The sequence below is a fragment of the Corvus kubaryi genome, unplaced genomic scaffold, assembly GCF_017639235.1.
Source record: "Corvus kubaryi isolate FWS band 111438036 unplaced genomic scaffold, C.kubaryi_AGA036_p1.0 132, whole genome shotgun sequence".
Lineage (NCBI taxonomy): Eukaryota > Metazoa > Chordata > Aves > Passeriformes > Corvidae > Corvus > Corvus kubaryi.
The window spans coordinates 2,246,721-2,262,111 of NW_024580666.1; the positions used below are offsets into that span (position 1 = coordinate 2,246,721).

General features: G+C 38.7%; 1 protein-coding gene across 1 annotated transcript in view; it reads right to left on the minus strand.

Moving 5' to 3' along the window:
- Positions 1-1,524: 1,524 nt before the first annotated feature.
- Positions 1,525-15,391, minus strand: part of TTC39C (tetratricopeptide repeat domain 39C) — a 37,999-nt gene continuing 24,132 nt past the window's right edge. Inside the window, exons 7-14 of the mRNA XM_042029674.1 lie at positions 12,789-12,882; positions 11,867-11,974; positions 11,273-11,382; positions 10,478-10,601; positions 7,434-7,531; positions 6,418-6,522; positions 3,468-3,506; positions 1,525-2,836 (exon numbers count right to left, since the gene is read on the minus strand). Coding sequence (XP_041885608.1) covers positions 2,747-2,836; positions 3,468-3,506; positions 6,418-6,522; positions 7,434-7,531; positions 10,478-10,601; positions 11,273-11,382; positions 11,867-11,974; positions 12,789-12,882 — 768 coding nt within the window. The 3' untranslated portion in view covers positions 1,525-2,746. The remainder of the gene's footprint in view (positions 2,837-3,467; positions 3,507-6,417; positions 6,523-7,433; positions 7,532-10,477; positions 10,602-11,272; positions 11,383-11,866; positions 11,975-12,788; positions 12,883-15,391) is intronic.

A 15,391-nucleotide genomic window follows, 5' to 3' on the forward strand; every position in this document is an offset into this window, starting at 1 on the left:
GGGAAATAATTAATACAGAAACATACAGTTGTGATGATTTGCTAAACCCACAGAAAAGCTGCACTTTGCACAGAGTTATTGAACTGTTACATGAAAATATAGTGTCTTTCTATACCCACTCCTGACCTGGTGAGAACAGGCCTTTTAGTAAATTTACTACAATTTGCTAGCTACCTCCAAGTATGCAGACTCTAAATATCCCAACACAAATCGCATGCAGGTGCTTTGTGTCCTGAACAGCCAAGTCTCACATCATATTTAAGGAGTGTATTTAAAAAGAATTTTGCTAGTAGCTGCACCATTTCCAGCTATGTACCCAGAACAGACTGTCTGATTGCAAAACATTAAAAGTCAGATAGGACAAAATAAGATTTCAAGTACATTAAAGCCCATTTTCAAAATAATTATTTGAACTCTAAGCAGTCACTATATATATATACACAATACGTAATTTTTTAGTCAATACTTATTTGGGTTGACCAAATAAGGTTGAACGCTCATTTATGACTCAAGATTACTGTCAAAGTGGAATAAAAAAACCCCAGTGTACTATCTGTAACACACCTAAGATTATAGAAAAATAAAACTGCTTTTTTTAAGAGTCCCTCTTCTCCTTCAGGAACTGCAACAGAAGTGTTAAACTGCTCTAGGAATGCCTTTCATAGCAGAACTGTGTCTTTCTAAAGAGAAATAAAAGTGTCTCAACCATTTCCTTTGGCCTACCAAACAGGACAGTACTTCTCTCCTCCATATCAGTCTTGCCTTAGATGTCACCTCAAAGCAAATCAATGAAGGTTAGGTGTGGGCAAAGTCTAGAACTTTGGTAACATGCTCTACAAAAAGGTAAGAAGAAATGAAAAAAAAAGCTTAAGCTAAGGAACTGTTTAAGGCAACCTGACCAAAGTAAAGATAAGGCTTTTGGATAACTATTTCCAAGGATATCCAGCTTTCTTAGCTTGGGGTGACCTTATGATGTGTATCCCATATCGCTGCCTATGCCCAGAAATTAATTATTGGCCTTTCTATGCCTCTGAACTGAGCCTGAGAGGGGGAAGAAAAAACTGAGCAAAACTTTCTCAAAGCAGTTTGAAACTTGTTCAAGGTCACATAAAGATAGCAGGTTTTTTTCCCAGCTGGAGCAGGGGGAGCGAGGAAGCACCCGGCTTGCAGCTTTTCCAGTCAGCTTTTGGCCAGTTTTTTCCAGTTTCTTGTTCTCTGGAGAGAGGCTGAGAGTTGAACTTTTCCTTCTCTGGAATTTCGGATTTTCTCCCTTTTCTACTGGACTGCTTGATTGCTGTAACATCAGAGCACATCGGGAGGACTTTCCCCCGGGCACAGAGGGCCTGGCTCTGGCCCAAGCCCCAGCTCCGAGGAGACCAAAGGGAGGACTCGAACACTTTCCCAGGTTTTTCCTCTACAGTGAAAGATTTTACCATTTAACCTTATTTTCCTTTCCCGTGTGTTTGTTAAATAAATAGTTTTATCTTCTTCACTTTCCTTTGAGGAAAATTTATTTTTTTCCCGAACCTGGTGAGGGGAGGGGTGGTTGTGCCTTCTCTCAGAGGATATATATTTCTAAATTTGGCCAAACCGGAACACAAAGTAACATAATTCAACTAACTTTCTGGTCAGATTTCCATTCATAAGCTTCTTTAAAAAATATTTACCTTCCTAGAATATAGTATTAGCTGAATATAAAGCATAAATACTAAGCATTACAGACAAAAGTAAAAAAAAGCTACAGATAAGCACACTGATGGCCAAGTATCAAAAATCATATGGTCATGACAAAAGTTTTAGGCTCTCTGAGGTATTTCAATAACTTAACACCACAGGCTTGAAATACTATACAGAGACTGAAGACACCATAATATTGGTGTAACTACCAAAGCAGACTTGTGGGCTGGAATTTTGTTTGGTTGGGGGTTTTTAAAATACCTTTAAAGGTCACTACTATAATGATCCAGCAGCTTGAATAAAAAACATTTAAAATCTTAACATAATATTCAGAATGTAAGAGCTGAAATAAGAACTGCCCAAGCAGTAGCTGCATATCAAAGTATTTGTTTGGGATGTACCAGAAGCAAAGAAGCTAAATATTGACAACATTGATATCGGAAATATGAGCTGGGTTGGGAAGAAAGGGATAAAGAATAAAAGGGGGTGAGAGGTTTAAAATTCACCATTAGTCACCATGAGGTAACTGACATAAGCCACTAAAATTTAGTAAGATCTGCTTTTTGCAGCTGAACAGTTTTCCTCCTCCTCCCGTGTATTGGCTAATGCTTGGAGAAAAAGGAGTATTCTGACCATTTCCAACTTCAGTATTTAAATCAATTACTTACGCTGTATTGTTCTAATCAAACCAGAAGCGCTCCTCCTGGCAAATTTTAGATACGGATCTGTTTTAAAAGGTAAAAATCAACCTTGCCAATGTTGTTGAAGCAAATCGTGTGCTTATTTAGGCTCACCCACAGAGTTACAAGTAATTGTGATCAGCTTGGTTTGAACAAAATAAAAAATGAAGAGTTAAAAACACAAGGTCACTTAACCTTCTTCCTGGTTGATTTACCTTTAGTTAAAATTGTAATGTTTTTACTCAGCCATACCAACTCTGACCATACTAGGAAAGTGTCTCTGGCACAAGTGGTTTTCAGAAGAAAAGCTGGTCTTCCCAACAGCTCTTTCTTCTGCTTCATCTTAAAGTGCAGGAACTGTGGGAAAGGATAGCAAGCCTTCCTGTCGGTCACTGCGGAACCACTTCTCTTAGAGAGGCTAAGGCTGCGTGTATGCGGACGTGCAATCTGTTCTCAAAGTCATAGCCACTGAATTCCTCCTGGGGGAAAAGAAAACGAGGAAAAACCCCAAATACATACCCATTAGCCTCCTTCACTTCAGGATATGAAGATAATTTTGCTAGTAATGCTTAAGAAATCACGTTGCAAAAGAGTCCAAAGAAAAGAGGTGAACTGGAGACGGCATGTTGGAATATCCCCACATTACCCACAGCAAAGAATTATTACAGAAATTCCAAGTTGGTGAAGAGAGGAGATTGGAGCCCATGTAGCTGGAAGAGAACCCGAAAGGTTCTACTAATCCAAAAGCTCTAGAAAATCCCAACATGCCCAAGGCAGAAACCAGCTGGGACAGACAAGGAGTGGAGAGTTGTCATTTTCAAAATTTTTGTAGCCAAATCTTGGCTGAAAAACTTATCAAGGTTCTAACACTGCAGGAGGTGTCAGTGATGTGGGCTCTGTGTGATGGCTGACCTACAGCACATATCTATGGAGTACACATCAATGTGTATCATACACATTAATGCACATCCACGTGATAGGAGTTGTAGATTACAGGTGAGGGACACCACCACTTAACACCCACCCCTCTGCCCCAAACCCCCCAAAACACAACCTCCCAAATGCCCTTTAATCTCAGACAGTTACATTAGAAAATGTCTTAGTTTTTACCTTGGCTTGGAGCAGTAAGGTTTTGCCTCTTTGCACAGTCTACAAAAAGACAAACATTGCATTGGAAAGACATCACAAATGTTACAGGAAATATATTAAGTAAATGAGCTGGTGAGACTGGAGTAGTGCCTCTACCTTCAAAAAGGTACTGAACAGACAAAACCCTCTCAAATTAGGAAACCAGAAACACTAATGGCAAGAACTATTATGTATTTCTAGTCTTCTACAGAAAAGGAGAAAATTACAGCTTTAAATTCAAGTTGCTGCTGATGATGGTGAGCTACAACAATGCACAGGGGAACAAACAAGGCTATAGATAAATGATTAATTGATAGAGTAATAGAGTAATTAGAGTAACAGAGTAATTTTTGTTTCTTAACCGAAGTTGAAGCCATTTATTTACAAAACAAGAGAGTGGATATTACACATTGAATGTTGTTTCAGAAATCTCCATTTCAAACTCTAAGGAAAAATATATTTGCAGATTAATATTTACTATTAAGGTAGAGCTGAAAAGCTCCTGTTTTATTTCTTATCATATAGTACATTTTTATTTTGAGCCGTGCAAATAAATAATCCACTTCCTGATAAGAGAAAAATTAGGTTCTTGTCCTGGGTTGCAGTGTATTCTATCACCATCCTCATGAGCTGTTGAAATCAGGTGGGGCAGTGTTTCCTTGCCTCCTCCCCCCAGACTATCTTGCTGTTAATGGCCCATCATTGTCCTGCCGCCTGACTCAGAGATAACTCCCTCCGGACTATCTTCTGTTAATGAGCCTAATCAACACTTGGCCTCATGACTCGTTACCCCATTGTGAGATGCTCCACCCAGAGGGAGGAACCAAGCATCCCATCCTGGATATAATCTGGGACTCGGAACACCAGAGACAATCCTTCCACTGGATTTCCAGAGGACAGGAGCTACACAGCCACCACTGGACCTTCTGAGGAAGAGCAGACTCTTTTTCTACAGGATCACCACTTCAGAGGACTGCAGCCACCATTCTACCAGACTGCTACCACCACCCTGCCTAACAGGGACTCAGGCTGTATTTTGACTCTGTCAGTTTGAACCAGTGTTTTCTTTTACTTTTTTTTCCTTTTCTTTAATTTCCATTAAATTGTTATTCTGACTTGGTGCCTCCCATTGGTTTGTTTTCAAACTAGTACAGTTCTCTTATTCAAATGTACCTAAATATGACTATCTATTTATATTGGTTAGATTAAACTCAGTGTCTAAGAGAACTACAAAACCACCTGTAAATGTCAAGGTATTAGTACGGTTACATCAAGAACTACTGATCAGAACTCAGGGTAAAACAAGGAAGATGATTCAGATGACCTGGTAAATCAAACATGCAATTATGCCTAAAAATAATTTTAAAGCAAAGTAAATTTACTGACAGTATGCTTTTTATACTAAAATGCATACTGGTATCTATCTGTTGCTCAGGTCTGTAACATGCTCAACCTCTCAGGTAAACGTGACTCATAAAATCTTACTCCCTTCTCAACCATTATGGAGCTCTAGCACCCCAGCCACTGAATGGAAACAGCATTCACTCACCTCTAGTTCTAGCTCTTGCTTTCCCCTACCCCATCCCACTTTATTGAAGTCAAGCATCATTTACCTCCTCATGTTCTGAGTGCCACAAGAGGGAGCTTCCTGCACATCCTTCATACACTAAATGCTACCAGAGCTCCTCCAGCCGAGGCTTGTTCAGCCCTCAAACACCCTACATGAGGCACATTCAGTTACTGTGTGCACACACTGCACGTGAAGCAGGAGGAAGGAAGGACTGCTCTCACAGTCTTCAAACTTAACATACCTTCATTACCAACCACCTTTTTGGTTTTTTTTTTTTTTTTAGAGACACTTGACATGATCAAATTTAAATATGAACGTGGAAACAAAGGCAGCAGGAACATTATGGACTCAGACCCTCCTTCCAGGCTTTAAGGCCCAGCTTCTAGTCTTAGGGCAGCAGGGTTTTCAAAAGAAAATTAGTTTTAAAAGCAGTTTGTATTCTGCCCATTGTCATGATAATTGTTTTTATTGAAAGATTTTCCTCTCCTTCCCCTTTTAAGGGGAACGCTCAGCTCAGCTCAGCTAATTAAACCTGACAACCAAAACCAACTGAAAACAGAATCTTAAAAATATGAGATACTATCAGCCCAACTACTTCATACACTACATACAATGAAGTTCAAGTCACTTCCCCCTAACCTGCCATCTGATCAAGGACACGCTACACAAGGTGCACAAACTCCAAGGACTGGGGTTACACGTTTGAGGAGGGAAACAGCACCAAGAGTGCTGCCCAGATTGCTCTGGTTTAAGATTTTCTGAGGCAGGGTATGTGCAAAGATCTGAATGATTAAATGTAGTGTCAGCCAAGCCATTTGGACAGTCTGAAAGCCAAAGTTCCTCATCCTGAACAACAAAACCCTCACTTCTCAGGGTGGAAGTCAAAATGCCCACACAACCAGCTTTAATGGAATTTAAATGACCAAAAAAACCACTTGCTGTTTTAGGAAGGTATCAAATTCTATTTGGAGAGGATAAGTACAGGTAAACTTTGAATGGCATCCAACAGGATATTGAACAGGTAAGAAAAGGACCCTAGGCATCTACCACACTAAATACCACCTGCAGACTAGAAATCCCTGCCTACCCAGGGCATTCTAGCCAGGCCTTTGTTGCCACCAGCAGCAAGAACACCCTTGATATTGAAAATCTAGAACATTGTGACCTAAAATACATTCCATTTCTTAGACTGAAAAAAAACCCCAAGAAACCAAAGTAGTAAGTTTCTTTCTGGTAGGTATAAAACAAATTTTTAAAATGAAACATACACAGTCACCTACAAACTTTGTTTCATTCTTTACATAGTGGTATGTTGACTCCTTCTACTACTTTTAAGAGTTTAAAAACAGGTCATGCTATTACCTCTGGATTGTCTAACAGAATACAGCCAAGTTCATAGCAAGCATATGGCTGGACGTACAAGTTGCTTTGACGGCAGAGTTCATCTTTAGCAGCTCGCTGAAAGTACTGTAAAAATGAAAGGGAAAAAAGAAACAAAAGACTGCAGAGGTACATTAAAATTGACTGGTTGTTACTTTCAAACAACACAGAAGCTCCATTCAGCCTTCAGCTGTAGAAATTATCCAAAGCTAAAATGAGAATACATTAAAAATTTACAATGGTATAGATCCCTAGATGTTTTTACCAATGCTACTATACCAAGGCAAAATTATTTGTTTGGATTTTTATCAAGTATTACAGTGACTGATTCAAGAGTTTTCCAACTTCATATTGAAAAAATATTCGCTGTAACAAGAAACTGTGACATCAAAGATGAAGTACCCAGATTATTTAAGATATGTTTGAGAGAAATGGAGCAGGGGGAAAGAGGGTTTAAAGCCAGCATCTTGCTACTTATAGGAATTGCATTCTGTTTTGGGGAGGAAAAAGGAGAGTTACTGTACCTAGAGATCAAAACGTGGAGTGGTGGCAAAATTATTCTTTGGTATGTGCTAATAATCAAACCTCTCTCTCTAACATGTCCAGAGGAGAAGGAGCAAACCTGTGCTTTCTAAAGGTCAATCTCCAAGATACTTTTTAAAACAATTAATTTTCTTTCTTGGACAAAGTACATCTAGCAGAGCAAGAACTTTTCTCTCATTCTTCCCATGTTCCCCTTAACTCTTATTACTACAAACCACTTTAATTGCCATGTTCATTCAACACAGCCAATTACTTTCACAGCACGGAATATAATGAAGACATGTTAAACCAGAAGATTTTAAAAGAACCTCTAGCACATTTCACAAACCAGAATGATCAGTAGCACTAAAAAACTTATGACTTGCTTAACACTCTTACTCAAAAATATTCACTGTTTTTAAAAGAATTGCACATAAAATAGGAGTAATAGTGTAAATTACCATTTAACTGCTTACCTGAACAGCATCTTCAGTATTTCCTAAACATTTGTGTATGGCACCAAGAAGCAAATTCCTCAAACCAGCAGCTGATGAATCATCCACATCATGACAAGCTTAATGAAAGGATTCCAGTAAACAAGATGGATTGAAATACCTTCTTAGACAAGAATTGTGATTTACATTGTCTTTTAGTCTGGTATTTAAATTTTACCAGTAAAAGGAGATGCTACTAACATTAAGAGAAAGCCAACTATTTTGTTTTTTTTTAAATACAACCCATTTTGTATGAACCTCATCAAGAAATCTGTCACTCGTGAGAGCAATTCCTAACAGCATTGAACGGGTTGAAGTCAAAGGCAGTTGGGGTGTTCTTCTTACAAGAAGAGGACTGGTCTCTACTGGTCTTTGAAACATCTACTAAAAGGTGAAGTTAAGAAACAATCATCTCCTTCTGGTGTTACGGGACACTGGTTTGTCCCACATACTGAAAGAAAAATACACAGTCCAAGTTAGAAGGAGCACAGGGCAAGCAGTTCAGACAAACCTGATTTTTTCTGAACTGAAGCCAAGTGACAGATGCACAAAAATCTGTACTGGACTTAAGAACCCAGACTAGGGTGTTTTGGCATCACAATTCTCAATGATGACAGGAGGATAAGGTTAATTTTCCAGACCTTAGCTGGTCCACAATCCAAGGACAGACTGTGCGTAAGCTGAGCAGTGCTCTGTTTCCAGGAAAAACTGAATCACAATGCATGGAACCCTTTCCAAACGAATCAGGCCCCATTTTGATCAAGCTTATTAGTGCCAGCTCTGCTAAATCAAGGCGACTTCCATGAGGAGCCATGTGCACTTGCCCGCACCAGCACCTCCAGGAAGGTGAGAGTACAAGGCTTTTCATCCCATAACTGCTGTGTCTGGAGCAGTGCAGCTCCTTAAACATTTTGCCTCACAGCATAAACCCTGCCAGATCTTACCAAATCTGCATTCACAACACAGATAATCCACAACCCCAAGAAGCCACCTATGGATAACTATGAGTTGGCTGCATGAAGTATTTGCAATGTCAGCTCTCGCTTGGATTGCAACTCTCAAGTTACTTGGCATTTTACTTACAGAGATGCAAGTGAATACAAATTAATTCCTTTAAGTCAAGTTCTAGCCCTGAGGAAAAGCCTGGAAATCCAGCCCAACAAATTACAATCCAATTGTCCATGGCAAGATGAAACAAATGTGGAAAAAAAATCCCCTATTATTCATGTTTTTGAAATACACATTGCACAGAAAACCTTCAGCCAGGGATGGCTGATGCAGACATGTTTGTCAGTGTCAAACTTACAAGAAACTTCTCTGAATTTGAGCCTATACTACTATTTCACATTAAAATGTGAACCACTGACTGGAAGCTTATACAAGGGAGACCTACACTGCCTCTGAGTGCATGAGAGAGAATACATACTCCTTACACCCTCTAAAGCTAACTGCTCTGAAGGCAAATGACAGCCAAAAAAAATCCTCAAATTTATTTTTATGTAAGTAAATCTGATTTTAAAGCCTACCTTGTGACTAGAAAACTAGGGATCTGAATATAACTAACCCACTGCCATCGTGCAATTTAAATGGACAAATTGTCTCAAAACTGGAACAAACACCACTACTAGTCCTGACTCTTGACTTCAAGACTGGTCGTTTTCTAGCTTAACATGAGAATTGTGCACAATCCCCAAAATTTCACAATTACAAAAAAAAAAAAAATCACCTCACAGCAGACAAGTTTTGTTTTATTTTCTAAATGAGCAAGTAATAATCAGAGGATTTTAGAATGGTTTGGGTTGGAAGGGACCTTAAAGACCAGCTAGTTCCAACCCCCTGCCACAGGCAGGGACACCTTTCTATAGATCAGGTTGCTCAGAGCCTTGTCCAGCCTGGCCTTGAACACTCACGGGGATGGGACATCCACAACCTCCCTGGGCAACCTGCTCCAGTGCCTCACCACTGTCACAGTAATTTCTTCCTAAGACCTAATCTAAATCTGCCCTCTTTCACTTTAAAGCCATTCCCCCTTGTCCTGTCATTGCCTGCCCATGTAAAAAGTCCCTCCCCAGCTCTCTTGCAGGTCCCCTTTAAATACTGAAAGGTGCTGTAAGGACTTCCTGGAGCCTTCTCTTCTCCAGGCTGAACATCCTGAACCCTCTCAGCCTGTCCTCATATGAGAGGTGCTCCACCCCTCTGATCATCAGTGTGTCCCTCCTCTGCACCTGCTCCAACAAGTCCATGTCTTTACTGTGCTGAGCACCCCAGACGTGGATGCAGCACTCCAGGTGGGATCTCACCAGAGCAGAGTAGAGGGGCAGAATCACCTTCCTGGACCTGCTGGCCACACTCCTTTTGATGCAGCCCAGGACGAAGTCAGACTTCTGGGCTATTCATGCACATTGCCAGGTCATGTTGAGCTTCTCTTCAACCAGCTAGAAACTGTTTGCAGACTGCAAGCAAGAGTGACTGCTGGATGGAGTGAGAAGCACTGAACACTTTGTGATACACACTGCTACCACAAGCTTCACGTGACAGACACCCAAGGTCAGCTGGAGTCTAAGGAAGAGGCAACCATTCACCACTAAGAAGGTCCCAGGACCCAGGATAAACAGAACGCCTATCATGTCATAGATGACCTCACAAGCCACCTACTTCCTCTTAGAAGAAAACTGACATGCAGGAGTGAATAGGTAGTTTTATTTTGTAGCTGGGTTTAAATAAGTTACATTTTGCTTAGTGACTTGGAACAGTAACTATCATGCTATTGTTTCATTTTAAATAATGATTAACAAACAGCTACATGCAGCAGGCAGTTACAACTTCTCCCAAAAACCCGTAAAATGAAGCATTAGGCTGAATTATAATGGGTCATTATTCTTTTGTTACTCACCTGTATTTTGCTATGCCACATGCACACAAGTTTAAATTTTCAAGCTACTGCAATCAGCTACTCCACACAACAGCATAAAATCATACACCTCCTTTTAAAAAGTAAATAAGTAAATCAAGAAGCCATATTATACCTTGACTCATATGCTGTAAGTTCGAGAGGGAACAGTTTGGAAGGGCTTTCCATAAGTATAATACTTCAATGGATGCCAGGACACAGAGCTCTTTGGTTGGCATTTGTTTTCTAAATCTATCTGCCTGCAAAGTGAGGAGAAAGAAGGGAGATCCATCATTTGTCCTTTTAGAGGGAACATGGTATTCACAAACAGTGAATCACAAACACTAATTTTAACTGTTTTATAAAGTCACCCAACAATTTTATGAAAATAAAGTCAGTGGTAACTTAGCTGGAAGATTTTACGACTAAAAAGCAAAATGCTTCAACTAATTTAAGGGCTTACATATTGATCAAAATCAAAACTTCCTTGTATGCAGGCTGACTGGGTTTTACTGTATTTCACAGTCCCAATACACACTGACTGGATGCTGACACAGTAACATCTGCACGATCATCAGCTGAGAGCTATTTCCTAGATAACTCCTAGCTCCCAAAAACAACTAAGGCTTTCACAAACAAGACAAGATAAAAAGGAGTAAGAAAGGCAAAGCTAGAAGGAAAATTACCAAAGCAACTACAGATCATGTATTTTAGCTTTAATAATTACTTTAGTTGTAGACTGAATAGCTAACTCACATTTCCTTTGTTAGGTCCTTCAAAGGACACTATTCTTTTTCCACCCTATTCCTTCCCACAAATTCTACAGAAGCAGCACCACAGAAAAGAGATACATCCTTCTAAAGAAAATACTGAACTAAGAATTGAATTGTCATCACTGTACCAAAACAAGTCAGCCTATGCAAGAACTAACCTTTTTCACTGAAAATTGTTCAATCTGATTGTTTTTTCTTTTGAAAAGCTTCTGAACTTCCTTGAACACATTCTGAGCACCACTGACGTCACCAGTGGCTCCTTGACACACTGCAAGAATACAGAAACAAAAATATGTTAACACTACTGGGACATGAAACAGGAAAAACTAAGATTAGATATGATATGGTAACAGAAAAAAACCTCCACACACTCACCTCCAGAAAGTTATCCAGACTGAGGATGTGACCAACATGGTAATCCCAACTCCCCCAGGTACCCTCTGTGATCACTAAAAAGTCAATACTACTTTTTTATACCCATTAAAGGAAGTAATACCACCAAGCTTGTAAAGTGGTAATAATGCTATCTACATAGAGAGGGGTGTACAGACAGGCACGTACATGTGTGAGCATGCAAGTGTTCATTCTGGAAACAAACACAATTGTCCAAGTCAAGCCTGGCACAAAGCTGCATGTGCAGCAGGCAGTGTGGAAGCTACTACATGCACCAGCAAGTTTCCCAGAACAAAACAGTGCCAAAACCTTACCACATCACTGACTTACAATTTACCCAACACACTGGATATACTCACCTGCTGTTAAATAAGCATAGTAGCACTGGGACCACCTGGATTCATTTTTAAGCCTTTCAAAGGATTCAAACGCATCTTTGAAGTTCATCTCTATCATGCTGCACCAACCTAAAAGCAACACTCATTTAATTTCAGGGAAAGTACAGTAATTCCAACTCAGTGTCAACATTATTGAAACACAGTTCTGTTGTGTTTGTTTTTGTTACGAGAGCTGAAGCTAGTTTAACAACTATAATAGTAACTGGAAAATTAAAAACTGGTTTCTATTTACTGGGAAACTTGAATTAGAAGGTTCCACAGGAAATAATGAATCCACATTTCAGAGCAGGAACAAAATTATACACCAAAAGCTCTCATTTTTAAAATTTAGATACTACATTTTGTAGAATGCTGAAACTTACAAAGCTACAACTTTTTCCCTTAGTATTTTCCACAGGGACAAGAACCCATTTAAAGCTTGAAGCAACCTATCTTCTCCACTCTAAAGACTTGCATGCAAATTCAGACCACACATCATATACTGCTGTTGATAGAAGGAAATGAACATTAAATATAGATCCTCCAAACTGTGAAGCTTCACTAAACTGATTAGGTTTTTGGATTAGAAATAATGAATTTATAGACAAGTCAGATGAATTTATTTCTAATTTTAAATAATATTCAGTAGGTGAACAGTTTGCCCTTGATTCCAGTCTACTCTCTGATTGTGCATCACCTTGTACTTGCAGATAATTTTATTATGAAAAAGTACTGAATTCTACTTGTCTAAACAAGAAGATTATTACCATAATCCACCAACAATAACGGCCAGTGGTCTAAAACTTTTCCAAAAATCCTAGTAAGAAGTATCCAGTTTGTTTATTGAAGCTGCCAGTCAAAACTTGAAAGTGAGCTATTTATGGTGTAAACACATCCAACGTACCTATTTCATATAAGCACACATGTTGAATCTCCCTTTGGTCTGTTGCAAGTTCCAAAGCAGTATGAAATGAGGTCAAGGCACTATTAATTTGACACTAACAAAAGAGAAAGAAAAAGAAACAAATTTAGGCATCTGAAATTTAAAACTTGTTGGATAATTTAACTTTGATAAAGGAAAAATTCGTATTTCTTTTAATAGGTAGTTAAAAAAAGCTACAGCAGAGGAGTTTTATAGTGTAATAGCAGCCAGGTCAGATCGTGTCTCAATCTTAATAATCAGTGACTGTATTCCTCCTATGTGCTATTGAGTGCAAAATTAACTGGGTTTGTGCAGTAAGCTTTTAAGTAATCTCACTTCTACTTTTACCAGTCATTTCACCTTTAAAAGTCACATTTTTAGCATCTGCCAATGAAGTTTAGCTTTCTGCACAATAGGATACCTTTAGTGTTTGATTTCATTTATTTTGAACTTTTCACCTCCTCCTATATCCATCACAAACCCCTTTAAGCAACAGTTAATAGAGAATTCATAAATGCTGCATGACATGTAAAAAGCTAAAACAGCATATGAGAGAAACATCATTTTAATAAAACCATTAGCTAGCAACAGCTTAGCAAAAAGAGGCTGACATTTTTCTAAGAACTAGAATTACAGTTCTTTTGACTACCTGGTTTTCCCAGTCTGGGATGAGATTTCTGCGTATCAGTCATTATGGGGGGGAATGAGAATCAATATTTAATTCATTTTAAATATACTATATATTCCAATATGGCCTACACCAGCTCTAATACTGTTCCAATATTTATTATCACATACAATTATTATAATTTATACAATACAAGAATTTTAAAGCCACTCTCTGCTGACTAAGCACATGAGCAAAAGAAACACTTGAAAATGCATCTCACCATCTCTGCAGGAATAACTGAATTCAAAAATTCCTACAAAAATCTGCAGCATTATATCTTAAGTCCAGGCACACACAGAGCTCTGAAGTGATTATATTAGGTTTTCTCCTTTGTCTCATCAGAGAAAACTGGTTTAGTTGCTAAGGAATAATTTAACTGTAAATAATACACATTGCATCAAGACAGCACAACTGCCAGCACAGGGAGCTGCAGCTGTACCAGTAAAAACACTGTACACTTAAAAAGTACAACAGTGATTGAAATAAGATGCTTGTTGGCAAGGCAGAAGAATATACAACACAGAAAGACAGGTGAGTTATATCTGCCCTGGAAAGTGACAGGGAGCCTGAGCCAGGTACACCTTGTTCACTTCTGTAACAGCACATTCTCTCCACTCCACGTTACTCCACTGATGCTGCATCACCCCAACACAGCTTCCCAGAAAATAACTGCCATGAGCCCAGTCTTACAGAAAAAATAAAATAAAATAAAATCAGTTCAGAACTTTATTTCTGTGCTAGGAATTCAAAAGCTCTGTAAATCTATGTTTTCAATGCTTATGAGGAAAATGACAAAGAAACCCAAAAAGAAAATGTAAATACTTAGTTCTCTTCAAAGATACACTGCCTTCTAAACCCCTAAGCATTCTAAAATAGAAATCACTTATTCCATACAATGACTACTGGCAATCAACTCACTGTCTGCAATGCCCAACACCTGCCTGGGGCAGCACATGAAATACCGACCACCTGGCAATATACAAGTCCAGTTTGTTGAATATTCAACCTTCTATAACCCACCTCTCTAACTCTCTAGATCTCTCAAGTGTTTTGACATCTGCCTACATTTTCCTTCAGCATCAAGCTCATGTAAGTATGTTTCAGAGACATTCATTAATAATTAAAGTTTCAATCATCTCCAGGGACTGCAGCAACATCCAGGAATATGAATTACTACTCTTGGTGTTAATTCTTAAATTATCTACTATCTGTTTACTGTTTAAAAGAACAAACAACAAGAATTAAAAAGTCCATCCCGGCTGCACCTGAAACTGATGTTCTTGAGATTTATAAATATAAATATATATATACACACACTTGTAATTCCTTCAATATGCATCACTCATCTCTCTCGGACATAATACAAAGACATAAAAAAGACTAATCCATACAATATGTAATATACAGAACTAAATAACCATAAAGAGAATTATTAAACCTAATGTGAGAACCCTAGTCTCACATTTCTGGACTTCAGATTAGAACTAAAAAGCACCTCAAACCAAAAACTAAGCATCTACAGAGCTTAACAAGACAAGGCAGCTTCCCATGCCAGCACACATTTCCTCAGAGTTGTTCTGAAATTTCGGGACACTTTCCCCCTCCCAGAACATCTCTATTCTCAATCACCACTCTGAATTTGTAAAGCTTCTAAGATGACCTGTTCAGAATAAGGGGAAACCAAAAAGCAACACCTAAAAGGTAACAATTTACACCAGAGGACATTTTATGGACATTTCAACTTTCTATTCCTTAACACACTAAAACCCATTTTTCCTTAGACAAGTCACAAAATCAAACTAGAATTAATTTTACAGGAACAAGTAACCAGAAAACCCAGCACAATTCCTGAAAATAAGCCTTGACATTAAGCATGCTCTGCAAATTACTTTACTTTACACATCACTGTGATTTT